At 47.0% G+C, this 27688-nt stretch overlaps 1 protein-coding gene across 1 annotated transcript; it reads left to right on the top strand.

Annotated features, from left to right (window-relative positions):
* The first annotated feature begins 399 nt into the window (after window positions 1-399).
* Window positions 400-27551, top strand: Smg5 (SMG5 nonsense mediated mRNA decay factor). The gene is made up of 22 exons (XM_051199402.1): window positions 400-644; window positions 7186-7284; window positions 7948-8071; window positions 8354-8510; window positions 10220-10309; window positions 11184-11273; window positions 12242-12320; window positions 13854-13979; window positions 14072-14140; window positions 14872-15080; window positions 15562-15699; window positions 15854-16456; window positions 17805-17980; window positions 18686-18761; window positions 19376-19551; window positions 20584-20742; window positions 23693-23752; window positions 24093-24252; window positions 24616-24706; window positions 25468-25542; window positions 25888-26026; window positions 26242-27551. Exons 1-22 carry the CDS (start codon window positions 571-573, stop codon window positions 26323-26325), a joined length of 3054 nt encoding a protein of 1017 aa, XP_051055359.1. The 5' UTR covers window positions 400-570; the 3' UTR covers window positions 26326-27551.
* Window positions 27552-27688: the final 137 nt, after the last annotated feature.

Here is a 27688-nt window from a genome sequence, read left to right on the forward strand (position 1 = left end):
AGGGTAGGGGCATGCCATGGTGCTGGAGTCGATTCACCTTACACCTTGTGGGTTCCAGGGGCCGAGCTTAGGTTGGCCGCAAGCGCCTTTATCCGCTGAGTCACCTCGCCAGCGCGCTCTTTTTAAGTTTTTTATTTTTTTAAGTGTCTCGCTAGGTAGCCGGGCTGGGAACTTGCTGCAGGTTGCCTGGTCTCCTTAAGTGCTAGAACGATAAGCCTGCTGCGGTACGCCCAGTTTCTCTGACATCTTTGACAATAAAGTTCTCCTGAAGGACTTTGGAGAAGCCCTGCAGAAGCCATGCTGCCCGGAGTTAGTTCGGGTAACTTCCCGGAGAGAAAACACTTTTTCGCGAGATTTGGAAGAGCCGTCGCTGGTCCGCAGCTTTGAGGCAGCTATCGCGAGATTTGATAGGCGGAGGAGGAGCCATCTCAAGCAGCCGCCTCACAGCGATGGCGGCCGAGCAGGGCCGGCGGCGGTGGCGGCTGCGGCTACGGCTGGAGACGGCAGTGGAGGGACCAGTGGTGGGTGGCGGGGGCCTGTGACCAGGAGGTGCCCCCGGGCCCAGGCACCATGAGCCAAGGCCCCCCTCCAGTGGAGAGCAGCGAACCTGAAGCAAAGGTCCTCCACACCAAGCGGCTTTACCGGTGAGAGGGCCGGGGCGTGTGTGCAGCCACGGCGGGGAAGCGGGGCCGGCGAGGGGCGGGGCGTGCGGCGGGCGGGCCCGACGAGGGCGGGGGTGCAGCCTGAGAGCGGGCGGCCGAGCCCGGAGCTGAGAAGAATTGGGTGGGTGGGAGGTTTGAAGCCTGTGCTTCAGAAACCCTTGCTGCAGTGAGCGCGGCGCGGCGCGGCGTGGCGCGGGCCTTTGCGGGATTGGAGAGATCCGGTGGGAATTGGAGGCTAGAAGGGTGGGATGGGGGTCACAGGTGGAAAAAACCGAAGGCGACTGCTGCTCAGAACCCCGCTGAGCACCAGTGGTTTACTGGAAACAGCCCTTTGGCTGAAGTCCGCAAAAACAGGTTCATGTCCTTGATTTGCCCCTCTGGCTGTGTGACCTTGGGCCTCAGTTTCTTCCTTAAAAGGAAGGAGCTGGAGATGTGGCTCAGCCAGTTAAGAGCACTGGCTGCTCTTCAGGAGGACCTGGGTTCAGTCCCCAGCACCCGCTCATAACTGTAACTCCCAATTCCAGGGTGTCTGACACCCTCACACAGATATACATGCAGGCAAAACAACAATGCACAAAAAAATAAAAATAATCTTTTAAAAAAGGAAATCTTGTCGTAGGTGGTGGTGCACACCTTTAATCCCAGCATTCTGGAGATATAGGCAGGAGGATCTCTGAGTTCGAGGCCAGCCTGGTCTACAGAAGCAAGTTCCACAGGATAGGCTCTGTCTCAAAAAAAAAAAAAAAAAAAAAAAAAAAAAGAAATATCAAATTATTAAAAAAGGGTTTGATTTGTATACACTCTGAAGTCCTTTATGGCTCAAATTTTGTGGACTCTGAATGAGGAAAAAAACCTAGAAGAATAGTTTTGGCTGGGAAGAGCCATGGGGGACCTTTGGTTCATAGTATTCAAAGTGCCTACCAACTCAGTTCTTCATTCCTTACTGTCTGTGTCCACGCTCTTCTTGTGTAGGTCAAGTAGAACATAGATCCCAGAGCCGAGTCACTGTCAGATGAAATGTAGAGACCACGATGAGTTTTCTGCTTTCTACTGGGAAGGAAGTGGGAACTCCCATTTATCTCTGCCTCTAGCTGAATGGAGGTGTTTGCCTGAGAAGAATACTGGCCTTGCCCTGCCCAGGCTTGGCAGTGAAAGAACCAGGGACTGGTAGTGTTCATGTGCCCTGCCTGTTCTGGCCTTGTAAGCCAGAAAGTGAAAGGGAGTACAGGCTCTTCCAGAAATAGAAAGGTGATCCCCACCCGCAGCCCCAGGCCTCCCACTGTGGGGTCCCCAGGAGAGTTCCCTGGAGATGGCTTGTGTAACTGCTGCCAAGTGCTGAAGGGATAGATGTCAGACACAGTGGGCAGTGTCCAATATTCCTCTCTTGTCTCCAGCCGGAGGATAACTCTGGCCAGTCTTCTGCTGGTGTTGAGCTGGCTTTCTCAAATCTTTGTTTCACAGGACCAACCGACTGAGCTGGTGTGTTTGCAGTACATGGCTTACATGCATGTATGTGTGCACATGGGTTATGAGTGTTGGTTTTGAGTGGGATGAACATTTGCTGCAGCCAGTGTGTGTGTGTGAGGGGGTCTAATTTCTAATAAATGTGTTGTTAGACTGGAGCTGTCATTGAGCTTAAATAAATTGAGAAACGCACATCTATGGCATTTTGGTATATTTTTTTATTCTTTTATTTTTGAGACAGGATTTCTCAATGTAACAGTCCTGGCTGGCCTGGAACTCACTCTGTAGACCAGGCTGGTTTCAAACTCACAGAGATCCACCTGCCTCTGTTTCTTGAGTGCTGGGATTAAAGGTGGCGCCACCACCGCCCATCCGAGATTACAGTTTCTTAGAGAAGCTGTCTGATAGACACTGGGGAAAGGTGTTAAGTGCATTTGTTCTTGGAGCTTTCTAGAGTATCAGTTATTAACTTACTTTTTTTTTTTTTTAATTGAGAACCTAAGGAAATCTCTGGAGCCTGTTTATAAAATACAAACACTTGGACTGGGGTGTGATTTAGTGGAGGCATTGGCTTCAGTCTTACAGCAACATGAACAGAAAAAATGAAACACCTATACTCTTATTACATCTATCTATCTGTGGCACTGAAGTCTCTTTGGGCTCTGGAAGTTTAGACAGGACAATCACTTGGACTCAGGAATTTTAGGACAGCAAGACCCCTCCCCCCCAAAAAAAAAAAAAAAAAAAAACCAACTCTCTGTTCAAGGAACTAAGCTTCTGCTAGTGGTTCAGATTGGCCGGAAGGGCTTGGCTCTTACCTCTAGGTAGTCTGAAAGGTAACTGAATTCCAAAATAGTGAGTTGTCATGCCTTTCTATGAGAAGGCTTTGGTCTCCAGCCCACTCCATCAGCTGGATGCTGTCAGTCAGTTTTAGTGGTGCACCATTGGCATACAGAATCTAAGCCCACTTTCTCTGGCCTAAGAACACATCTTAGTTGTTCTAGGAATCATCAGTATTTTGTTTTTGGATTGCCTGTGTCCACAGCAGAGCCTAATGTGTCTGATTACATAGCTTCTACCTGTCATCCTCCTGTGTTTTACCCTTCTAGAGAAGAGCCTACGTTTGGGTCTTCTTGGGGATTTGTTGTAGAGTTCTGTAGAAGTGTCTTTGCTGTAATGGCTGACTAGCCTCTTAGCTTTTAGAGTCAAATACCTCAGTCATATAACAAAAAGGAGGAGATTAATGCTTACTGAACATTTATCAAGCACTGTCATGGGTGTTTATTAACAAAAGTAGGTAATTATCATATTCCCATTTTATAGCAGGGTGAACTGAGACAAGCTGGTATAGATGAAATTTGAACCAAAGAGTCTGGTTCCAAGCCTACAATCTTTGTTTTTGTTTGTATTGAGACAGGGTCTCACTATATGTCCTTGGCTGGCCTAAAACTTACTATGTAGATGACATGGCCTTGATAGAGCTGCCCCACCTCCTGAGTTCTGGGATTAAAGGCCTTCACCACTACACCTGGCCAAGCCTATAGTCTTTGATATGTGGTCTTGCTGTATGTATAGCCTGGGCTGGCCCAAAACTTACTATGTAGCTCAGGCTGTTCTGGAATTCAAAGAACACAATTGTTGTGCTGGGATCACTTGTGCCCACACTCAGTCTGAAGCACTGTGTTGTTTTTCAGGACAAGGTTTCTTTATGTAGACCTGACTGTCTTGGAACTCCCTCTGTAGACCAAGCTGCCTTTGCCTCTAGAGGACTGGTATTAAGGATATGTGTCACACATTAAGTGTATGGGCATACTTTTGCCATGATATGGGTGCCAGAGCCTCTATGGAGGCGAGAGGTGATGGGAGATGTCATTCTGTAAATGTTTCTCTTATTGTTTAATGAATAAAGCACTGTTGCCATATAGGAAGGCAAGATAGGTGGGACTAGGAGACAAGGAGGATTCTGGGAGCTGTAGAGAGGAGTCAAGATGTAGGGACTTGAGAGGAAGAGGTCTGGACCCTATCTTTGATAAGATCACGTGGAAACACTTAGATTAATAGGAATGAGTTAATATTTGAGACAGAGCTAGCCAATTAAAAAAAAAAAAAGCTAGTAACAGGCCAACAGTTTTATATATAATACAGCTTCTCTGTGGTTATTTGGAGCTGACTCAGCTGTGGGACCAGGCTGTCAGGAAAACTGATCGTAACAGAGAGGACAACTTCTGGGAGTTGATTCTTTTCTTCTTCTACCATGTAGGTTTCAGGGATAGAATTCGGTCATCAGATTTCATAGCAGGTGCCTTAACAATTAGCTGAACGATCATGCCATACCACCTTCTCTCCTTTTTGAGATAAGGTCTCTACCTCATGAATGCTGGGATTATGCACCGTCCTTCAGTTTTGTTTATTTGTTTGTAGTTTATTTATTTATATTTATTTATTTTGTTTTCTGAGACAGGGTTTCTCTATTTTGCTTTGGAGCCTGTCCTGGAACTCTCTATGTAGACCAGGCTGGCCTCAAACTCATAGAGATCCTCCTGCCTCTATCTCCCGAGTGCTGGGATTAAAGGCATGTGCCACCAACGCCCAGCTGTTCGTAGTTTTTTTTTTTTGTTTTGTTTTGTTTTTTTGCATTTATATATTATGTGTATGCATACTCTTGACATGCTTCCTATTAAATTTATGGACTTACACACCACTTGTCTTAGAGTTTCTATTGTTAGGAAGATATACTATGACCACAGCAACTTGATTTTTTTTTTTTTTTTTTTTTTTTTTTTTTGAGATAGGGTTTGTCTGTGTGACAGACCTGGCTGTTCTAGAACAACTTCCTTTGTAGACCAGGCTGGTCTCGAACTCACAAGATCCACCTGGCCCTACCTCCCAAGTGCTGGAATTGAAGGTGTGCACTGCTGCCATCAACACCCAGCAATCACAGCAACTCTATAAAGGAAAACATTTAATTGAAGTATCTGCTTACAGTTCCAGAGGTTTAGTTCATTTCATGACAGGGAGCATGGTGGCATGCAGGCAGACATGGTGCTGGGGTATGTAGGCAACAGAGAGTAAATTAATGTCACATTGAGAGAAGCTTAAGCAAAGACCTCAAAACCTGCCCCATGGTGACATACTTCCTCCAACATAGCCACATCTCCTAATAGTACTATCCCTTATAAGCCTGTGGGGCCAATTACATTCAAACTACCACACCACTCAAACAACAACAGCAACAAATCTCATGACAGAATTAGAACTAGAAAAACACTTCTCTTTCATAACTTGTTACCTGTACTCAGTTGTAACATTTTTCTTTCATTCTGTCCCTCCAACTTGTTCTGTGTCTCCTGGCATCTCCTGCACACTTAGATTACTCTTCCTTTCTTTGTCCAGAAGTCCTACCTATATCTTCTGCCTAGCTATTGGCCATTTAGTTCTTTGTTAAATCAATCAGAAGGCACCTTGGCATAGACACATCTTTACAATGTAAACAAATATTCCACAGTACTCTGTCTTTCCTTATTCCTTTATATTTAGCTTTTCTTCATTTTACACTGTAGCCATAGGTACATTTGTTTTTATATGCACACACACTCACACTCAGATTTCACATGTGAGAATATGGGTTTTCTTTCCTAGATTGTGAGCTCACTTAATATTAGTCTGAGTACATTTTCTTGAAAATTTGTTAATATTTTTCTTTAAAGCTAAGTAGTATTTTTTGTGTATACTGAATTTTAGTTACCTGTTCATTCATTGGTGGACAATGAGGCTGATTCCAATTCTCTTTTATAGTGAATAAAGTGCCAATAACCATATACATGTATCCATGTGAGTGTATGTATATGTGTGTCTGTGAATGGAGAAATAAGAGCAAATATTATTCTTCCAGAGGATCTGAGTTTGATTCTTTGGAACCCATAGCTCACAAAGGCCTGTAACATTAGCTCAGGTTATCTGTCACCCTCTGCTGACCTCAAAGGCATCTGTAAGTGTGTGTGTGCGTGCACACGCGCATGTAGGTTTTTTCCTTTTTGTGCGAATAGTATTTTAGTGGGCTCATATGTGCATCAAAAGATTTCTAGAAGTATCCACTAAATGCCAATGGTCATGACAGACACATGGAGTGAGGGACAGCTTGTGGGAGTCAGTGCTCTCCTTCCACCATGTAGGTCTCCAGGCTCAGACTCAAGTTATCAGGCTTGATAGCAAGTATCCTATTTTGCCAGCCCAAGACACCTGTTTTTAATATTTTTTTTATTATGTGTACATATATGTGTCTATATGTGGGTTTGTACATAAATGAGTTACAGGTATTCATAGTCATGCCTACTTTATGTTTGTGTTACAGTTCAATTTCAGATCCTCATGTTTGCACAGTTATTGTTCTTATCCACTAAGCCATCTTCCCAGCCTGAGAATGCTTTCCTTTTATGTCAGAGGGAGTAAACCCTTATATAGTAATAATCCATTCCACCATTCTTTATTGAATGCTTACCAAATAAATTGTTACATTTAAATCTTATAAAACTATTCTGAATACCTGCATTATGAAATCTGTTTTTATTAAGACCTTTAAGATGCTAGGTAATTTGCCAGGGTTAGAACCCAAGGTTTTCTGTATCTGGCAGCCTGTACTTTTTGTGGCTAGGTTATTTTTCTTAAACTGAGCCTTGCTACATTCATTGCCCAGGCTGGTTTGGTTTCAAAGTCCTCAAAGTAAGTAATCCTCCTATTTTAGCCTTCCAAGTCCTGGGATTACCATGTACCCAGAGGATAATTTTTTTTATTTTGCATCAAAATATTTCTAGCAGCGTCCACCAAATGCCAATAGTACCTCCCTCAAATGTCATTGTCATGTGTCCCTTGATTGGGGGCGGCAGTATGAAGATGAAGTCTTTCTTCATATTTTATAGAGCTCAGCCTATAGCCTGCCTTTTCATTTCCCTAACCGTAAGTCTTCCCTTCCCTTTTCTCCCCCTTTTAGCTTTTTCTTTAGAATCAGTATCCCAGCACTTAAGGTAAATTGTGGACTCAGAGGCTTTTTGTTTCCTTGCAGGGCTGTGGTGGAGGCTGTGCATCGTCTAGACCTCATCCTTTGCAACAAAACTGCTTATCAAGAAGTGTTCAAACCAGAGAACGTTAGCCTGAGGAACAAGTAAGCTGGAGACTCTGAACTAGAGTCTTACTGTTTCCTTGCCTGTCTCTACAAGTAACTGTGGTGGGTATAAGTAAATGTACATTACCTTTAACCTCCTGACCTCATGGTACACTACTGAACGATGAAGTTTCTGGCTTTCCTGAGAAATGAGAGAGGAAGCCTTCATTCCATCCCCAGCTTGTACATCCACTAGATTGGTACTGTAAGAGTGGCATCTGAGCCAGGCAGTGGTGGCACTCACCTTTAATCTCAGCACTTGGGAAGCAGAGGCAGGAGGATCTCTGTGAGTTTGAGACCAGCCTGGTCTACAAGAGCTAGTTTCAAGACAGCCACAGAAAACCAAAAAAAAAAAAAAAAAAAAAAAAAGAGTGGCATCCGAATTGAAGAGGGTTGGGCATATGAAGGGAAAAGGGGAAGTAAAATGGAGAAGAAAATATAGGGGAAATGAAGACTGTTAAAATTCTCATTACTTTCTTACTTTCTGCTGCTATCTTTTGGGGTCTTTTCTTACTTCCTAGGCTGTAGTTCCAGGTCATTAACACTGTTGTCTCTTAGGAAGCAGAGATCTGTTGGTGTCGGTAAAAGACGTGCCTTGCCCTTAGCTCTGTATGTTCTTTGTCAAGGGATGACAGTGCCTCATGCTCCCTTACCCCTCCCCAGGTTGCGTGAGCTCTGTGTGAAGCTTATGTTCTTGCATCCGGTAGACTATGGGAGGAAGGCTGAGGAGCTGCTGTGGAGGAAGGTATACTATGAAGTTATCCAGCTTATCAAGACTAACAAAAAGGTAAGGAAGGCCCTAGGACTTGAAACAAACTTGTCTAAAGAGGTAAAGTTGAGGAAGGAAAAGAGTTAGAAGAGTAGGTCCAGAGCATGCTTGGAGGTAGGGAGGGTGGTGGGCGGGAACTGGGATGGTGTGACACACGGACAAAAGAGAGGAAAGAGAAAGCTATACATAGGAAGGGAGATGTGATTAAGATTCTGGAGGCAGGAACAGAAGCTTTTTCCTCAGGTGAGCAGGACAGCAGAGGGAGTGGGTCTCTGAGCTTATTTCTTTGCCTTTCTCTAGCACATCCACAGCCGGAGCACCTTGGAATGTGCCTACAGGACTCACTTGGTTGCTGGCATTGGTTTCTACCAGCATCTTCTTCTCTATATCCAGTCCCACTACCAGCTTGAACTGCAATGCTGTATTGACTGGACTCATGTCACTGACCCCCTCATAGGTCAGTGAAACCTAAAAGGGCTTGAAGAATAGGTTCTTGTGCCTCGTTATCTTGAAGGTTAGAATAACTAGTGACCAGCCAGGCAAATGGAACACCTTCAGACGCTTTGTAAAATTAGACTTTTCCAAACAAGCATGAGTTACTTGCAGTGAAGGCTTTATGGAGTCAGAGGCCCAGAATTGTGAACTAATGTGGAGGTTGGGGAGGGACACAGCTCTAGTGTAGATCTGGCTTTGAAGATGCTAATAACCTTCCTTTTTGTCTCCCAGTCTTTCTAGAAGTGCAGCCAACTGAGGTCTTAGCAGCAATAACTTTACTTTTGTAGCTCACAGTTTTCCTTTTAGCTCAACTACCTTTTGGAGACCCTTCTCCCATCTCTCCTTGCTCTCTTTGTACTCTTCCCTTCTTCAGAACCTTGCCCCGCTGTCACTAGGAGGTAGACCTTCTGGGTCAGAGATGGAAGCTATGTACATGTTACCACCTGACATGTTCTTGTCAGATGTAGAGCATCTGTGCTTTGTGTTCTTAAAATATTATTGAAAAACGAAAGGAGGAGCTGGGTAAAATGCTTGCCATGGAAGCCTAAGGACCTGAGTTTGGATCCCTAGCACCCATGTAAAAAGAAAACAGGTAGAACAGTTGCAGGTCTGTAATCCCAGCTCTAGGAAGGTGGAGTCAGGAAGATCCTTGGGGCTTGCTGTTTAGCCATTCTGGCTGACTTGGTGAACTTCAAGTTTAATGCATCAAAATAAAGTGGAGAGGGCTAGAATGATGGCTCAGGGGATTAAGGTACTTGCTGCCAAGCCTGATGACCTGAGTTCAATCCTGGGATCCACGTAATAGAAGGAAAGAACCAGCTCCTAGAAGTTGTCTGGGATCCACATGAGTGCTCTGACATGCACACATTCACCTACATATACATGTACACACAAATAAATAATAATGTAAAGAAAGATGAAGAATAATTCAGGAAGATATTCAGTGTCTACATCTGTCCCCTATACATACTGTCCTGACATACACACACATGCTTTTAAGGCCAGCCTGGTCTACAGAGCAAGTTCCAAGGCTGGCCCTAAAAATCACAGAGATCCACCTGTCCCTGTCCCTGACTTCTAAATGCTGGGATTAAAAGTCTGCACCACCACCCACGCCCAGCTATGTGTAGGGTACCCCTGAGTGAAGAATCCTCAATCTAGCATGTGTTTTTGAATCTTAAACCAAACTTTGTACCTTCCCATAGGTAGTTTTTACATAGTTCCTTCTGTCTCCTTTCCTAACACTGGAGCCTCATCTCTTCTTTCTGTTAGACTTCCAATGTTGACCTTTCAGATGACCCTCCTCTTGGGCACTGTCCTGTTTTTAGGATCTTTTTTCTTTTTTTGTCCCTATGTGTCTATCTACTTTCTTCCTATTAAGTGTCTTCTTATCGCTGTTAAGACAGTTGCGAGGCTGGCCTAGCGTCTCCTCTTAGAAGATGTTTCTGTGTAGGTGGGAGTAGAGGAATGGACTCATAAGTCAATATCTGAGCAGGGTGGTAGTGGGTCACGCCTTTAATCCCAGTACACGTGAGGTAGAGGCAGATGGATCTCTGAGTTCAAGGCCAGCCTGGTCTACAGAGCAAGTTCCAGGAAAGCCAGAGCTACACAGAGAGACCCTGTCACAAACATATCTGTATCTCTGTCCTGACCCCCCCTCTCCCTTTTCAGGATGTAAGAAGCCAGTATCTGCTTCAGGGAAGGAGATGGATTGGGCACAGATGGCATGCCACCGATGTCTGGTGTACCTGGGGGATTTGTGTAAGATTCTTCTCCTTGCATTTCCTCTGCCTTGGGCTATGGGAAAAGTGCAGACTGCTTCAGTTGTTGGTACCATCTTTTGCATATTGGAGAGCTGAATAAACAGTTGGTAACAGTGTTCTGTCTTTCATGCCTGTGAGTTAGCTGTCTATGGGGAGCCAGGAATGGGGAAATGCCTTTGATATTTGAAGTAGCCGGGATAATCCCTATTTCAGCAGGCCAGGAACATTGGTAACTTGGGTCCTTCTCCTTGGAGGCTTTCTGTTATCTCTCTGGGCTCTTAGGTGAATAGAAACTTGAGCATAAAGAATCTGCATGGTGAGTGATGCTGAGGCTGGAAAGCTACTCTTGTGCTTTATAGCCCTGAGTCTGAGTCTTGGTAGACTCCCATTCCCTATCGAGCTGCTGGTGTGGACTTGCTGGGCTCATTATATTTCATTGACCTGAAGGTCCTCTGGCTCTGACCCCAGTGCACTCCTGATCTACTTGTGGTCACTAGCGTGCACAAAATCCACTGTTCTACATTAACTATATCAGTGACTTCCTGTAGAATCAACCAGTTGCATTCCAGAACCAAATACCAGAGAGTTTTACAAGAAATTATATTTACTGCAGCTCCCTGCATTGTGAAGAGACACTCAAAATGAACTGTTCACTTTATAGATGCTGATTCTTTACATTTTGAATCATTACCAAGGAAGGGAGTCCAGCACTTTGTATATCACACAGACTTAGGATTGCATCAAAGACCATACAATACAGTCTGTGTGTTAGTTCATGTCCCTACCTCCCAGGCTCTCTGTAGCTTTTCAGGGTGGACACAGGGAGAATTTTCTAGAACATAAAGTTGTTTTCCCCCTTCTCTCTCATATAGCACGCTATCAAAATGAATTGGCTGGTGTGGACACTGAGCTGTTGGCTGAGAGATTTTACTATCAAGCCCTGTCAGTAGCTCCCCAGATTGGTAAGTGTCCTCTTTATAGATAGTGCTTGTGCTTTTCCATTTCTCCAGGCCCTCCATTCTCCATATTTCAGCATGGTTATATATTCTCCCCTTTGTGACACACAGAAGATGAAGGAAAGGGAAGAGAAATGGACAAGTTTTAACAGAGAACAAGGGAAGAAATGGTTCCTCTGTCTGTGAGGTCCCTGTAGAAAGAAGAGATCATATATCAACCTGCCCCACAGAAGGTGTAGTGGGAGAAGGGATGAGATTATATTGCAGGGCTTGGGAAGGTAGCTCAGTTGGTGGATTGCTTGCCAAGCATGCAAAGCCCTGTTTGATCCCTAGCACTGCAGAAGCCAGGCCTGGTGGTGTACACTTATAATCTCAATGCTTGAGGGGTAGAATTAGGAAACTCACAAGTTCAAGATCGTCATTGGCTATGTACCAAGTTTGAGACCAGCCTGAGCTACATGAGATCCTGTCTTAAAAAGTATATGGGTTTTTTTTTTTTTTGGGTGGGGTGTAGTTTTTGGTTTTTGGGTTTTTTGGGACAGGGTTTCTCTGTATTGCTTTGGAGGTTATCCTGGGACTCGATGTGTAGACCAGGCTGGCCTTGAACTCAGAGATCCGCCTATCCCTGCCTCCCGAGTGCTAGGATATATTTTTTAAAAATGCCATTATAGACAGAAATGGGGATTCACATGTAGGGTATAGTAATAAACTCAGATATTGAACAGACAAACAGTGTAACTGAAGGAATGTCCCCGGGTTTCAGGTAAACTCTGAAAAACCAAAGTGGAATGATGGGAAGAGAGGTTGTGATTCTTTGGAGGAGGGAAACTGATATGCTGGTCACCTGAGGTTTCGGTGTTGCCTGCCAGCCTCGTTTTCCCCCCTGGAGTTCTCTGATGCTTACTGTTGTTTGGGCCTGGCAACCTTAACTAAGGATTGTAGACTTAAACCGCATGAATTCTCTTTGGCTCCAGGAATGCCCTTCAACCAGCTGGGCACCCTTGCAGGCAGCAAGTATTACAATGTGGAAGCCATGTATTGCTACTTGCGCTGGTAAGTGTTTGCCAGTTCTTTCCCCAGCCCTGCAGCCCTGTTTTCATGTCTATATCATCTCTGCTTTCCCACTCCCCCATCTCTTATATCCGTCTTCCACCAGCTTCTGGCTAAGATAGAGGCATGCTAGTTAGAGGGTCTCTTCACTCAAGGGTGCCCTGAGACAGCCCTGCTGTGTTTTACAGAACCACAGGGATTTATAGGCTGGCCTGGATTTCACTATGTAGCCAAAGCTGACCTCAACCTTGAAGTGGTCCCCCTTCCTCTGTCTTCTGATTGCTGGATTATAAGTATACAAATCAGCTAGGATGGGTAACTTTCTGTAGAATGAAATTTGTTTTGTTTTTCAAAATAAGGTTTCTCTGCAATAACTCTCTGTCTGTCCTGGCACTCCCTCTGTAGACTAGGCTGGATTCAAACTCAACAGAAAGTCCAGCTGCCTCCACCTTTTAAGTGCTGGTGCTGGGATTAAAGGTGTGCACCACCATCCAGCTTTTTTTTTTTTTTTAATTCATTTAAAAACATTATTTTTTGTTTTTTATTATTATTTTATGCATAAAAATATCTTGCCTACATGTATATCTTTATTTCTCATTTGTACCTGGTGCACAAGAAGGTCAGGAGAAGGCATCAGATCCCTGAAAACTGGAGTTACAGATGGTTGTGAGTTACCTTGTGAGTGCTGGGAATCGAAAGCAGAAGGATCAGGAGTTCAAGGCCAGCCTTAGTTACATGTGACCCTGTCTCACGAAGAAAACAAAAACAACACCAAAATAAATGTGTCACACAGTGCCGAAGTTGTTAGTTTTGGAACAAAATGGATTTGCATTGAAGATTCAGCGCTACTATGACTATGTGCCAGTTGTGTGTTCACCTTGGGAAGTTTATTCTTGCAGCTCTTTTTCTTATCTTTGTATATAGATAGTATTAGGTTATGCTGTGTGCCTGACCTGGATTAAGTTTTGCAGCATTAACAAATAATGCAGGTAAATAGGGTTAGTTGTGGTAAATGCTTATACAGTGCTGCCCCTATTGTAAGTTGAGATAATGTATTTCAGGGATAGTAAGTTAAACTTGTAACAAAGTAAGATTAATTGCTCCCTCTCTAAAAAAGATTTATTTATTTTTTATTATGTATACAGTATTCTGTGGGCCAGAAGAGGGCACCAGATCTTATTACAGATGGTTGTGAGCCACAATGTAGGTGTTGGGAATTGAACTCTGGGAGAGCAGCCAGTGCTATTAACTGCTAAGCCATCTCTCCAACCCCCTAATTGCCCCCTTTTATATAGAAAAGGAAGACACCAGTTTTACTTGGATGAATCTGTGTAAGTGTGAGTGTGCGTATGTCTGTGTCCACATATCCAGGAATAATAGTTCAGGAGTCTTTACCCTAAGAATATACAAAGAATTTGAGGCTGAAACAACCTCTATTTACTAGTAATGGCTTCTGAAGTCCCTAGCAGGTGACCTTTCCCATTTCCTCCTATTCCTCTGTCCAGATGCAGTAGTTTACCCCTGTTTCTTCTTCAGCATCCAGTCAGAGGTGTCCTTTGAGGGAGCCTATGGAAACCTCAAGAGGTTATATGACAAGGCAGCCAAAATGTACCATCAGCTGAAGAAGGCTGAGACCAGGAAGCTGTCCCCTAGCAAAAAGCGGTAAGTGGGGCCTATGGGGAGGTGGAGTTTCTGCAGTGGGACCACAGGGACTGTAGAGCCATTCAACATATACTGGGTTCCTCTCATTCCAGATGTAAAGACATTAAGAGGTTGTTGGTGAACTTCATGTACCTACAGAGCCTGTTACAGCCCAAAAGTAGGTAAGTAGAAGTAGGTGTGAATAGAATGGTATCAGGCAAGCCCTTGGCTTAACTACTCCTCACTTGAGTCAAGGAAGGAACATTTGCTGAACTTTGCTTTCTGTTGGAAAGGCTCACCAATTGTTCATCTTGGTACCCCCCACTATTATGTCTGGGCCCATGCTGTCCGACACAGTGAGTGCTTACTAGATGCTGAAGGAGTGACTGAGTAGACACCCGAATCCTTTCCTGTGTGTTTCATGTTGAGGCTCAGATACCCTCAATCATTGTTTTGTTTGCTGTTTTTATCAATTGAAGCAGGGGCTTGCCCTTATACTAGGCAACTTCAATTTTATCATCTTTTGACATTGGTCGGTGTCCTTCCACCCAAATCCTCACTGTCTCTATAGGATCCTTAGACTATAGGACTCCTTAGTCCTTCCTCTTTTTTTTTTTCTTTTGGAACAAGGTCTTACTGTGTAACCCTTGTTGGCCTGAAACTATAGCTAGTGGATCAGGCTGTCCTTGAATTCATGGAAATCTGCTTGCCTATGCTTCTCAAGTGCTGGGATTAAAGGCATGTACCATTCATTCATTCATTCATTGTGCTAGGGGTTGAGCCCAGGGATTTATGCATGCTTGGAAAGTACTTTACCATGAACTGCATCCCTGGTCTCTGAATTTTGAATTGTTAGTTCTTTGCCACCTCCACCCCATCATTGACATCACTTGTTCCTCCTGCCTTCCCATAGCTCCATTGACTCAGAACTCACCTCACTTTGCCAGTCGGTCCTAGAGGATTTCAACCTCTGCCTCTTCTACCTACCCTCCTCACCCAACCTTGGCTTAACAAACGAGGATGAGGAAGAATGTGAAAGTGGATATGCTTACCTCCCTGACCTCCTCATCTTTCAGATGGCCATCATCTGCCTTATGGGTGTGCACAGCTTAAAGAGAGCAGGTACTCTTTATTATGTCCCTCTGCTTGTCTATGCCACTGCCCGCTGAATAGAGTGAGGGCCAAGAAAGTCTACTCATGGGACCTTCTGTAAAGGAGCAGAGGCAGCTTTGGGTTCTTACCTCTCCCCAAACCCCCTCCATAGACATGGACTCTCTTATGAGAACACTTAGAAACAATCTGGAAACCTTTGTGGCAGAGGTAGTGGGAGAGGCAGTGCTAGGTGCCAAGACTCTTGGGTTTTCAGAAGCAGTCTCAAAGCTCTCCAAGAGATATAAGTTAGGGCGAGAAGATATACCTACACGAAAAAGTGTGGGGTGAGCCAGTAAGTTCTAGTATGTGAGAAGGTGGATGCTATTCCAGAGACTCAAGAAACATTTTTATCAGGAACCAGCTTTGAGGAGTAGTTGGGTCATTGAATGGGTTGAGAGCAGATAAGACAGGTTAGAACTGATGGTGCTTACTCCTGTTCTCCTTGTTTTAGGATCCAAGCAGTATAGTGCAGCTATTGCTTTCACCCTGGCCCTCTTCTCCCATCTCATTAATCATGTCAACATACGGCTGCAGGCAGAGCTGGAAGAGGGCGAGAACCCTGTCTCCGCTTTTCAGAGTGATGGCACAGGTTTGAGGCTGGGGAGGTCATGACTGGAAAGTGCGTGGACTTGGGGAATAAGGAGGGGATGGCATCCCTAGTGAGAGCTGGTGTGAGAGGGCATGTTCCAGCTTACAGGCACTAGTTTTTTCAGTTTGTCTATCCTGACTTTCCCTTTATACAGATGAACCAGAGTCAAAAGAACCACTAGAAAAAGAGGAACCAGAGCCTGAGCCTCCCACTGTGGTGCCCCAAACTGATGAGGGTAGAAAGAGCCGTAAGCATTCCCGCCTCTCTTGTCTCCGTCGACGAAGACGCCACCATCCTCCTAAAGCTGGTGATGACAGTGACCTGAGTGAAGGTTTTGAATCAGACTCAAGCCATGACTCTGCCCAGGCCAGTGATGGCTCAGACAGTGGCTCTGATAAGAGTCTGGAAGGCAGGGGCACAGCTTTTGATGCAGAGACAGACTCAGAAATGAATAGCCAGGAGTCCCGGTCAGACCTTGAAGATATGGAGGATGAAGAGGGGACAAGGTCTCCAGCCCTGGAACCTCCTCAGGCCAGATCAGAGGTTTCTGATTCCCTCAACGGCCCTCTGGGCCCCAATGAGGCAAGCATTGCCAGCAATCTACAGGCCATGTCCACCCAGATGTTCCAGACTAAGCGCTGCTTCCGACTGGCCCCCACTTTCAGCAACCTGCTCCTACAGCCTACCACGGAACCCAACAGTGTGGCCAGTCACAGGTCTTTTGTCAATGGAGATGTGGATAAGCCTTTAGAGCCAGGTACCTGAGTCTCTGCCTCCTGCTTGGGTGCATATCTTCATACTGTGGTTATGAGAGACCACCTCACTCTTGGCGCTTTGCTGTCAGGAGTTCTTTTCCTGTGCACATACTCATTTCCAGCTTCCAGTACATTTGCTGTCTTGCTGCTTTTTCACCACATTGCCGTGTAGCATTGGATTCTTCTCCGCTTGTGTTGGCAGTTTTATTTCCTTCCCTAATGGTATCTGGCTCCCCCCAGGGCTCCCCAAACCTGGAAGCAGTGTACCTGTCAGAGTGATACTTGATGATACTCAAGTGTCATCATTGTGGAGAGAGCACTCTTCAGGAGCATCTGTGGAGTCTATTCTATGTCAGGCACTAGGCTAGACTGCTTTAGTGTTGTCTTGTCTTAGCCAACCTAAGAGCTCAAGAGTGCTGACCATATGACAACTGAGCAGCATCCCCAGTGGTTAGAGTGTTGTATTGCCCCCGGTTTAGCAATCTGCAGTGAGAGAGTTGCCAGCCCTGTTATAAATGCTGTCTTAACTTCCAGACTTTTATACAGAATACCCCCATTGTCTGAAGCATGCAGAACCATGCCCTTTCTTGCCTTTTTTTGTTTTGTTTTTAAGACAAAGAGATTGATTCTCTGTGTAGCCCTGACTGTCCTGGAACTTGCTTTGTAGACCAGACTGGCCTGGAACTCAGAGAACCACCAAGTGCTGGGATTAAAGGTGTGCACTGCCACCACCTGGTGGTTTTTGGTTTTTTGAGACAAGGTCCTGGAGCTCTGTAGACCAGGCTGGCCTTGAACTAACAGAGATCTGCCTGCCTCTGCCTCTCAAATGCCAGGATTAAAGGTGTGTACCACCACTGCCTGGCTAGTCTTTTTTTTTTTTTTTTTTTTTTTTTTTTTTAAGTCACTACATCTGGGATTTGCTTCAGGCCAGTGACATCTCCTTATGGGTAATCTGTACCATCTGCTCCATTGCAGCCTCTACCCTCTCTTGTCTGTTGAGACTTTACTGGCTTACCTGTCTTGAGATAGACTGAGCTTTAGGAGAACTAAATAATATGCCTTCTTGGTTTGTGTTCCTAGTGCCTAACACAGTTGCTGGTATGGGGTGGCACTTTTTCGATTTAAGAGACTTTAGATGAGGTCAGGTGTTGTGGTATACATCTGTAACCCCAGTACCTTGGTTTTAAAGTTAGTGGGTTTGAAACAGTGGGCCAGAGGTCAGACAGTGATAATCAGAATTCAGACTCTAGTTAGGTGGAGTGGGTAGGTAACATCCTCTGAAAGTGTGGAAGCTTGTTGCAAAATGCTGTTCACTGCTTACTCCAGTTTCTCTCCTTTGCCCCACCCTAGCCTCTGAGGATGGCTCTGAGTCAGAGGGGAGTGAGTCCAGCAGCCGCTCCTGTCGCAATGAACGCAGCCTTCAGGAGAAGCTGCAGGCCTTGATGGCTGAAGGCCTCCTTCCTGCTGTGAAGGTCTTCCTAGACTGGCTGCGAACCAACCCTGACCTCATCATCGTGTGTGCACAGGTGCTCACCCCACATCCTACATTGTCAGGTTCCACAGGCTGGAAGGGTGATGAAAAAGAAGGGTCTAGACAGCCTGTCTGGTGGCCTGCCAAGAACCTGATATTTTCCCTCAAAGAACCTGTGATTGGGGACAGAAGAAGCTGCTAATTCTGCTTTATTTTCCCAAAGCTGACTTAATAGCTGATATTCTGGGTAATATTGGGAGCCAGACTTAGTAAACATGAAAGAATACAGAGGAAGGAAAGAGAGCAAAGAAGAGGGTAGCAACAGAGATGGGAATCTGGGCAACGTTGAGCCTCTCTAGGCAGAAGCTATGGCTTAGGAGGGGTACTCTTAGGAGCCAGTCTTGTAAGGCTTGCTGCCGTAAGGGCTGGATGGGACCATGCCTGTACCACCTTGGGATCAGAGCCTCGGTCTTGAGCTTGTTGCAGACTGGTGCTTAGTGTTACAGTCTGGTTTACTATGAAAGGCCCTGTTCTCTTCCCTGTGAGTTTCCATTAGAAAGGAGAAGCATCACATGGCTCTCACTTTCACACTTTCTCAGTCCAGAAAGCCCCTCCCATACCGTCTTCTCTGACGAGGTCCAATTTCCCATGAACTTTTTTGTTAATCTGCCTATCAAGTCCCTCTGTACCTAAAAACTAACTGCTTTGCTTGCTGCTTTTCTGCATTGTCTCTAACTAGAGGTATCCTTTTTCTCCCCAGAGCTCTCAAAGTTTGTGGAACCGCCTGTCTGTGTTGCTGAATCTGTTGCCAGCAGCTGGTGAACTCCAGGATTCTGGTGAGTGGACCCTAGAACTATTCTTCGTCTCTCTTACTGGCTCCATCAAACCTGGTTGGTGTTCCTCCTGTAACTTAGATTTTAGGGTAAGGAGACTCCCTAGCACATAGCATTTTCCATACCAGCACTGCTCTTACTGAGCTGGTAGTCTTAATGTACAAGAATTGTTCCCTGGGGAAGGAATGGGATGGGTTAGAGAGGAGTCCGAGAGGCTAGGCTTGTCATTGTCATCACCATGGCATCTGCAGACATTGAGGATTGACATCCATCACTGGTCAGTTCATCCCCTCTACCACCTTTCAACTAGTAAACTTCTGCTCTTCCTGAAACTAACCAAGAGCCTGCCATTCTTCTGGAATCATTCTTTTGTTGAGGAGCCTTCCCAGGTTAACTGTCCTTGTCCTTCCTGTTTTCTCCTCTGACTTTCCAGCTCTTGTATCCTAGAACTCTGCCTGCTTGGCCCCATGTGTCTGTCTCTCGTTTCCCTCTTCCATCCACCATTTGTCCTAAGGCTATTGTCCTGTCTCATCAGCCTGGTAATTTCCTATAGGAGGTTTGTATTTCCCCTCTGCTCATTCCCCATGGCAGTGATCTGATAGTTTCCTTCTGCCTAGGCGTAGCCCTGTGTCCTGAAGTCCAGGGTCTCCTTGAAGGCTGTGAGCTGCCTGACCTCCCTGCTAGCCTGCTGCTTCCAGAGGACATGGCACTGCGTAACCTACCTCCTCTCCGGACCGCTCATAGACGCTTTAACTTCGATGCAGATCGGCCCCTGCTCAGTGCTTTAGAGGAGGTAAGGAACTTGCTTCCTGCCACAAGTGCCAGGCCTGTGTCATACACGTCAGCAAAGCGGGGTTTCTTGGTTGGGGCAGGACACCCTCATGTAGAGAGGGATCATCCTCCAAGCTACAGGCTTGCCTTGATAGGTGTCTTTCCAAGAGTGTGCTGCTAGTATCATCTCCTTTTCTCCTCTTTCTGCTGAGGGCAGAGCAAGTTAATCAGGACTTGGAATTTTTCAGCTTCTGTGGGCCAGCCCAGAATTGAACATCATCTGTCTGACTGGCAAAACCAGAAAGCACATGCTGTCCACTTTGGTCAGCAGCTTTCTCCCTTGAGTCTATCACCACATAGGCCATCTGGGGGCAGCAAAGGAAAGCCAAGCAGACAGATTGCCAGGTTTCTTCAGCCTTCTGCCTGCCTGCTTCTTCCACAGCCAGAGAAGCTTGGCTATGCTTGTTTTTATATTTTAGGGTAGGTCAGATTTTTATCTGAGTGGTATGAGGAAGGGTTTTACTGACCAAAAAGTTGAGAAGTGCGATCCTACTGTGCCTGTCTTGTTTTACACATGAGATGCTGAGAGCCTGAGGAGAGATGGCTCTAGAACTCGTCTTCTCACTCCTGGGCTGCTGCAGTTTTTTTGTTTTTGTTTGTTTGTTTTGTTTTTTTTTTTTTTTTTCTTTTTTCTTTTTTTGTCCTCTTTTTGCAGTACTGGGGATCAAACCCATTACCCCACAGCTCCTGAACAAGCATTGTACCACTGAGCTATACACAGCCCCACTCTCTTTTCTTTATCTTCAGCCAAGACCTGACCCTCTGATCTCCTAGGAGTCTCCTTGCCCTGCTAGCCTGTTCCTTTTCTGCAATTAGTGCTTAGCTTAATGGGTCTACATCTTAGTGCCCTTCTCCACTCTACAGACCACATGCCTTTCCAAGGAGCCCTTGGAAAGGTGGCTGGCTTAGGGTGCCAGGATCATGAGAATGAGGGCTGCTGAGGGACTGCTGAGATTGCCTCCTCAGATTAGCTGGGTTTCTGTTCTCCCCACAGTCGGTGGTGCGCATCTGCTACATCCGTAGTTTCGGGCACTTTGTTGCACGATTACAAGGCAGCATCTTGCAGTTCAATCCAGAGGTCGGCATCTTTGTCAGCATTGCTCAATCTGAGCAAGAGAGCCTGCTGCAGCAGGCTCAGGCCCAGTTTCGAATGGTGAGTCAGCCTTCTCTTCCCTGGAAACCCTTTCCATTGGGCTTCCTGAAGAACCAGAGTAAGGGGCTCAGCTGCACTGGTAGTTCTTACCTGAAGAGCTAGGGAGCCAGTTCAGAGGCCCAGCAAGTCCTGAGGGGTGGAGCTTCTAGGCAGGGCATGAGAGATACTTGGAGCAGAGGCAGTGTGGTTCAGGACCTCTCCTTAGACTAAGTTAGTCTTGAGACCATCTCTGTCACCACTGAGTCTGAAATAGGCAAGTGACTAAACCTTGCTTGGCTAGCTTCCTGTCACTTATAAATACAGGAATACATAGAATCAGCTATAGGTAGGTGAAAAGATGGAATGATGATGATGATGCCTGGGAGAGGGATGCTTATGCCACGCTTTGCTTTCACCAGAGGTCAAGACTGGGGAATGGAATGGAACAGAATGTGAGGAACTGTCTTGTTTCAGGCATACCCCATCCAGAGAGCAAGCAGTGGCCTGTGTTGCTTGGCATAAACAAGCACTGAGAATTCATTATGTCATGCTTGTCAGTATTTTGGACACTGGGTTAAGCAGTAAACATGGCATTCTCTTCACTTGTGGGCCATCCACTCTGTGAGCATTAGTGTCTATCTCTCTGGCATGTGCAACCCTGGCAGTGTTGGCCTTCCTGAGCCAATTAGCACTAGTACCTTTGTAGTGTCAGCGTCAGGCATGGGAGTTATGTACTGTATGTGTCAGCCAGCCTCCTCTCTGATGCTCTTCCTTTCTCCCAGCCCTGAGCCAGCAGCTTCTTGACTGAGTCCCATTGCTATGGACATTTTGACAGGCTGAAAATGGGAACATGTGCCCCTAGAAGCTCCCTTCCTTGCTGCCTTATGAACAAGCACATTTTGTTAAAAACAAGCTTTTGTGTTAAGGCTTTTATTTTCCTGGACAGGAAGACATGAGGGTGGAGTTACAAAAATAGTGAGGGAAGTTACATGGCTTTAAAATAAAACTGTTAGAATTTCTGCAGAATTTTCTGTAACTCACTGCTCCTCAAGATGTAAGGATAGTGCCCTCGGGATGCTACAGGCCACACTGCTTCCTGCTCTCCCTACCTCACTGACTTACCCCAAATTTGCCATCTCTTGTCATACCTTGTGTGCTTAATCTGTCTTGCAAGTGCCCTGTCATTTTGCCCATAGCCTCCCTGTGATATGGATGCCTATGTCATCATTTTGTCTGTAAAAACAACAGACAGTTCTGAGACACCAAGTCAAGTTGGGGGCTAGGGTTCTGACATCTTAAGGAAAACCTGAATTCTTTGGTTTGTTTCAGTTTTAGTCTTAGCCATGCTAGGATTACAGGCATATGCCACCATGCCTAGTGCCAACTATGATCACTCAAACTGACTGTTCTGTGCTGCTTTTGGGGGTTTAATTTCTATGCAGTCCATATGCTTCCAGGAGCCATTGTCCCACTACTAAGTGTCTGCCAGGCCTAGGAACTCTCTCATTGGCCTTTCTAAAAAAGATTTTCCTTCTAAGGCCAGCAGACCCACATCTGTCTGAGCTGCTAGACTGGTGACCCCCCCTAGCCTTCGGTTGGTGTGCCTCCCCCCTTCCTGCATTCAAGTTTTTCCAAATACACATGCACTGATCCCTCAGGAGAGTTATTCCGGGATCTTGAACCCCTTTCTGGGGCTCAAGCCACAGTGATGATTTAGTGTAAAAAGTCAGGTTTATAGGCTCAGTTCTGCAATGACAAAAGAGGGACTATGCAGGAGTCTGCAGGGTAGGAGTGAGTCTTGCATAACCCTGGGATAATCATCAAACTGAGCAACTGAGATCGGTGTGTGCTATTAACTGGACTGTCCATTTCCACCAGTTCTCTGTGACATCCCATGTGACATTTGGTTAAGTCTCAGCTTAACAAATCCTCAGCTTTTCCACTTTTTTTTAAACCTCCTTGACTCTTGAAGAAAACTGACTAACTTTGTAGAGTTGTCTGGTTTGGTCTCATTAGAATAATGTCTTGGCTCACCTTTAATGGTGCCCAGTTACCTCACAGGACAGAGGTCTTACCCTTGTCCCCATTTAGATGTATGAAGGGCTTGGAACTTCATTTTGAAAACTGAAAGAATTCTGGATAAGGTGATGGATGATGCTTGGACCACAACCAAAGAAAGCTTGAGCCAGTCCCTCCTCTTCCTGGAGCCATACCCTAAAGTGTGGCCACCACCCCAAGTCCACTAGTGGAACCAGATGCCACTACTCATTAGGCCATATTGGAAAACTATTGTGGATCTTGTGAGAGCAGAGATGAATCAGGGAGACCAGGGAGGCATGGATTAGAGCACCCTGGCAGAGTTGTTCTTGGACTAACCCTTGTGCTCTTGAATTAAGGGGAGGGTGTTGGTGTGCTAGTCAGAGGGTTTACTTGACAAGGCTGGCCAGCTGATATCGTGTGTTGAAAGAGGAAAGACATAAGCCACTTTGAGTGTTCTGACTGGCAATTGGTGACTCACTTACCAAGCAGAGGAAGGCTGGGCGAAAGGAGTGAATGGGACAGGCAGGTGCATGTGTGGCCTGGGCAGGATGGGCAAGTCTGGGCCAGGGCTACCTACACGTGGGAAAACGCTGGCAGGTTGAGAGCAGGCAAGGGTGTATGTGGTTAGTGTTCCCTAAGGGGGACCTGGCTAGAAGGAGCAGAGGAACACAGGTTAGGGCCTAAGGCACAATAGGTAATATCCTACATGCTAAAAATACTTAGCTGTCTGTGTTCCATAGTGCTCTACCAGACATGAACTTACTATGGGTTGGTCACAGGGGTTATTGAGTGAATCAAAAAAGAATTTCCATTTCCATGCCTCCCTCCCTCCTGTAGCAGGAGTGTCAGAGGACCACACAAACTATATACCTAGTCTTCTGGACTCCAGAGTAGGGGCATAGCCCTTCTCACAGCTATGGTTTCCTTGTAGGCGGAGGAGGAGGCTCGTCGAAACAGGCTCATGAGAGACATGGCTCAGCTACGATTACAGGTGGGCAGTGTACACACCCTCTTGGTCTGGCTTTGCTTAAGTCATTTTCAGATATTTCCCGCTGTGGCTCTGGACCACTCCTCTGAGGGTTCTCTCTTAGGCCTCCAGAATAGTCTCCCTGATGCTCAGCCTGCCTTCTGCTTTGTCTCTTTACCACAAGCTTTATGTTCACCCACCTTACCTCAAAGTTCTTGGTAGAAACACTCCTCTGTCTGAGTGGCAGTAGGAGGAACTCTGTAAGAGCCACCTAGGCACTGGCGGCCAGGTATCTTCTTGCTGTCTCCTCAACCCAGCCTGCTGGGCTCAATACAGCTCCAGCCACTCAGCCTTTTCTTACCAGCTCGAGGTCTCCCAGCTGGAAGGGAGCCTGCAGCAGCCCAAGGCCCAGTCAGCAATGTCTCCCTACCTCATCCCTGACACCCAGGCCCTCTGCTACCACCTCCCTCTCATCCGCCAGCTGGCCACTAGTGGCCGCTTTATCATCATCATTCCAAGGACAGGTAAGTTTATTGGGGAGGTTGGGTGCAGATGGAATGGGCCTTGGGATTGAGAGACCCTTGTTTGATACCCAGTGTATATGTGGTCTTGATCAAGTCCTACCACTTATGAACTGCAGCCTCAGTATAGGCATCTCTTCTAAACATTGCTGCAAAAGACATGGGCAAGTAAATGAGAAACTTTAGTGGAAGTGCTTGGTGAGTTGTTAAGCATATTGCTGGCTGGCCACATTTGCAAAGAGCTTCCAGAATTGTGGGCATCACAATTCTACATACATCTCCCATACCCTGTAGACATTTTCTGCAGCATTGGTTACTGTCTGAGCTTACTGTCATGCCCTTACCTACTCCCACCCTGCCTACTAGTGATTGATGGCCTGGATTTGCTGAAGAAGGAACAGCCAGGGGCCCGGGATGGGATCCGGTACCTGGAGGCAGAGTTTAAAAAAGGAAACAGGTGAGAGCACTGGCCTGGCCGGAATCTTTGTGCAGCCTGGGTCCATTATCTCTATGTGTTTAGGAGCTCTTTGCTCCTTGCAAATGACAATGATCTTGTTCACGACTGCTATACCACTTTGGGAGATCTCAGCTGCTGAGACAAAGAAGTATACAGGAGCTGAGAGCCCTGGAGAATCAGAGCCGCCGCCCTGTGTCTCTCAGGCAAACTCTGGACAGCACCTGCTAGGAGAAAGTAGCAGTCAAGTCCTACGTAGCTCCAGGCTGTGGCTCCTTTGAAGGAGCTGTCACGCTTCAGTCGGAGACCTCAGGAGCAGGTTTCCTATTTGCCCATGCAGGAGGCTGTTGAAGCCACCCAGGGAGGAGCTGGAGCTCAGCCCAGGCCCCACTCTTCTAGCCTTTGGGGCTGAAGGAGCAAGAGAGGAGAGCTCCCTCCCTCTACACTGCCTCTGGCCTGCCTGGCCAGGAAGCTGCACAAGGCTTGCTTGTTTGGAGGTCACCCCAGAAGCTCTGGCCTGAAAACCTCTGCTTCTACTGCCTTCCCAGCTCCTCCCCTAGGAAAAACCAGAAACTTGATATTATCAGTAATGAAAGCCAGCCTGGCATCCTAGAAATTACTTCAAAATGGCTTCAAACAGCCTGATGGGAGGGACATAGCTACTCTGTCTCCCTGAGCTGACACGCCCCGCCCAGCCACAATGGCCTGCTTTGTGAAAGCACCCTCCCTGTCCCCTGTCCCCACCTTTGTGGTCTCCTTTGCAGGTACATTCGCTGCCAGAAGGAGGTGGGGAAGAGCTTTGAGCGGCATAAACTGAAGCGGCAGGATGCAGATGCCTGGTAAAGTCCAGCCCTCTCCCCTAGAACCTGTCAGGAGCTGACTCCGCCAGCCCCGCTGTGAACTCTCCCCTACCCTTGGAGCAGGATGGGCCCGAATGACCTACCAGGACCCCCCCCCCCCATAATTTCTAAGTTACTTTAGCCCAGAAATGCCTGGGCTCAACATCTTGTCTTCATCTCCTAGCACATACTTCAGGGCCAGCTTCTAGGACCCACTGCTGCCAGCTGCCTGTTTCCTCTTGTTCCCTGGCGCTCTCCCAGTCTCTGGCTTGCCCTGTCCCCTGGAGATTTTTATATTCAGATTATGGTCATGCCTGGTCTTGTTTCCTGTACTCCCATTCTCAGGACTCTATATAAGATCCTGGACAGCTGCAGACAGCTAACCCTGGCCCAAGGAGCAGGGGAAGAGGACCCAAGTGGCATGGTGACCATCATCACAGGTCTTCATTTGGACAACCCCAGCACGCTCTCTGGGCCCATGCAGGTGGGTCGTGGGTGAGGTGAGGAGTGCAGTCTCTAAGGGGTCTAAGAGAGGAGTCATCATGACACACACACACACACACACACACAAACACACACACACACACACACACACACACACACACCAGCTGCCCTTTTCCCACCATTACCCCTTCCCCAGCCCTACTGCTTGAGGTTGGGCCCTCCCTCATCTTCCTCCCTCCATCTGTCATCCCTCAGGCTGCCCTGCAAGCTGCTGCCCATGCCAGTGTGGATGTCAAGAATGTTGTGGACTTCTACAGGCAGTGGAAGGAGATTGGTTGAGACTGGCCCGCAGGCCCTGCAGTGGGGCTGACTCCAGATTTCTCCTGTTCTCCCTGGCGACCAGGACTACCACCTGTAGTCACCCCACCACATGCAGACTCAAGCATGCAAACAGGAAGGATGGCCAGCTGCACTGAGTCTGCAGGGAGGGCCCAGGAGCCAGCTGGGAGGATGGGGGCCCCTGTTGCCAAGGCGAAATCAGGGAAGTGAGGAAGTGCTTGGAGTAGGAGTGGCCTGTGGACCCTTGGCCAGCCTTCCACCTAACACCCCTGCTGTCCCAAGGGGTAGGGGCAGGAGCAGGCATGGGTGTCTGCATTTCACTGGAGCAGTTCCTGGACTTCTGAGAGGAAAGGACACCAGAGGGCCCTGTCCTCACCCAAGATACAGTGTGGGCGGGGCAGGGAGTTTGGGCCCCTGGCTCTCAGGGAAGAGTTTGGGTGATAATGTCTGCATGGTTCTCTGCAGACCCTGCCAATCCCCAAGAACCCTCCACCCTGGATTATCTCCCATCGGGGACAGGGCAGCTCTGGAGCCAGCTGTGGTGTTTCATAGGGAAGGAAACAGGGCCTGAAATGTCCTCCACCACAGAGCAGCGGCTGCACGTACTTCTCCGCTGCTGCCCAGCTTCCAGGCCCACTTAGGGTGTGAGGGGCTGACTCTGCCAGCAGTCATCCTTTCCCCAGCAGTTCACGGCCACTGTACTCTGTGCTCTTGGCTGCTGTGCCAGTGAGGGAGGGAAGGCCAGGGCCACCTCTCACCACCCTGGGAGGGCTGGAGGAAAGTGGCAGAGAGGCAAGATCCTGGAAGCTACTTACACAGGGCCCTCTGCCCTGAACTACCCTCCCTTTGCCTGTCTCCAGGACTGGAGCCCTGGTGGGCTAAGCACGGGCTGGCTTTGGAGTGGCAAGTGACACGGGAGCAGAGATCATGAATAGCTCGGGGGCAGAATGGCACCCTGAGAGCAGAGAGCTATAGGGGAGGCTCTGGCCACGGCTATCCCAGTCCACCCCTCAGCCTGGAAGCAGAGCATAGCTGGGGCTGGGTTCTTTTCTGCTTCCCCCCTCCTTGTCCCAACTGGCCTAGCTGCTTTGGCTGTGCTTAGAGGAGCTGGCTTCCTGCCTTCCACTAACAGGGTCTGGGAAAACCAGGGGATGGTTGGGGTTATCCCATTTCCAATTCTGGCAGACTTGAGACTCAAGCATCACTTAATAAAGACCCCCTCCCCCCAGCCCTCTCTGTGTACTGTGCCTTCTGTACATGATCCTAGGGGTGTGGGGTGGAACCTTATGTGTGCAGAAGTGCTCTACTGCTAGAAAATGACAGGCCTTTTCAGTGAGAAAACACTCTGCACACTTTGGACAGA

The sequence above is a fragment of the Phodopus roborovskii genome, unplaced genomic scaffold, assembly GCF_943737965.1.
Source record: "Phodopus roborovskii unplaced genomic scaffold, PHOROB, whole genome shotgun sequence".
Taxonomy (NCBI): domain Eukaryota; kingdom Metazoa; phylum Chordata; class Mammalia; order Rodentia; family Cricetidae; genus Phodopus; species Phodopus roborovskii.

Bases quoted from the DNA above. Each gene is read 5' to 3' on its own strand.
- Smg5 (XM_051199402.1), top strand. From the start codon at position 571: ATGAGCCAAGGCCCCCCTCCAGTGGAGAGCAGCGAACCTGAAGCAAAG. The intron at 8,511-10,219 runs GTCAGTGAAACC...CTCCCTTTTCAG, and splicing joins TGTCACTGACCCCCTCATAG to GATGTAAGAAGCCAGTATCT. The intron at 19,552-20,583 runs GTAAGGAACTTG...TTCTCCCCACAG, and splicing joins TGCTCAGTGCTTTAGAGGAG to TCGGTGGTGCGCATCTGCTA.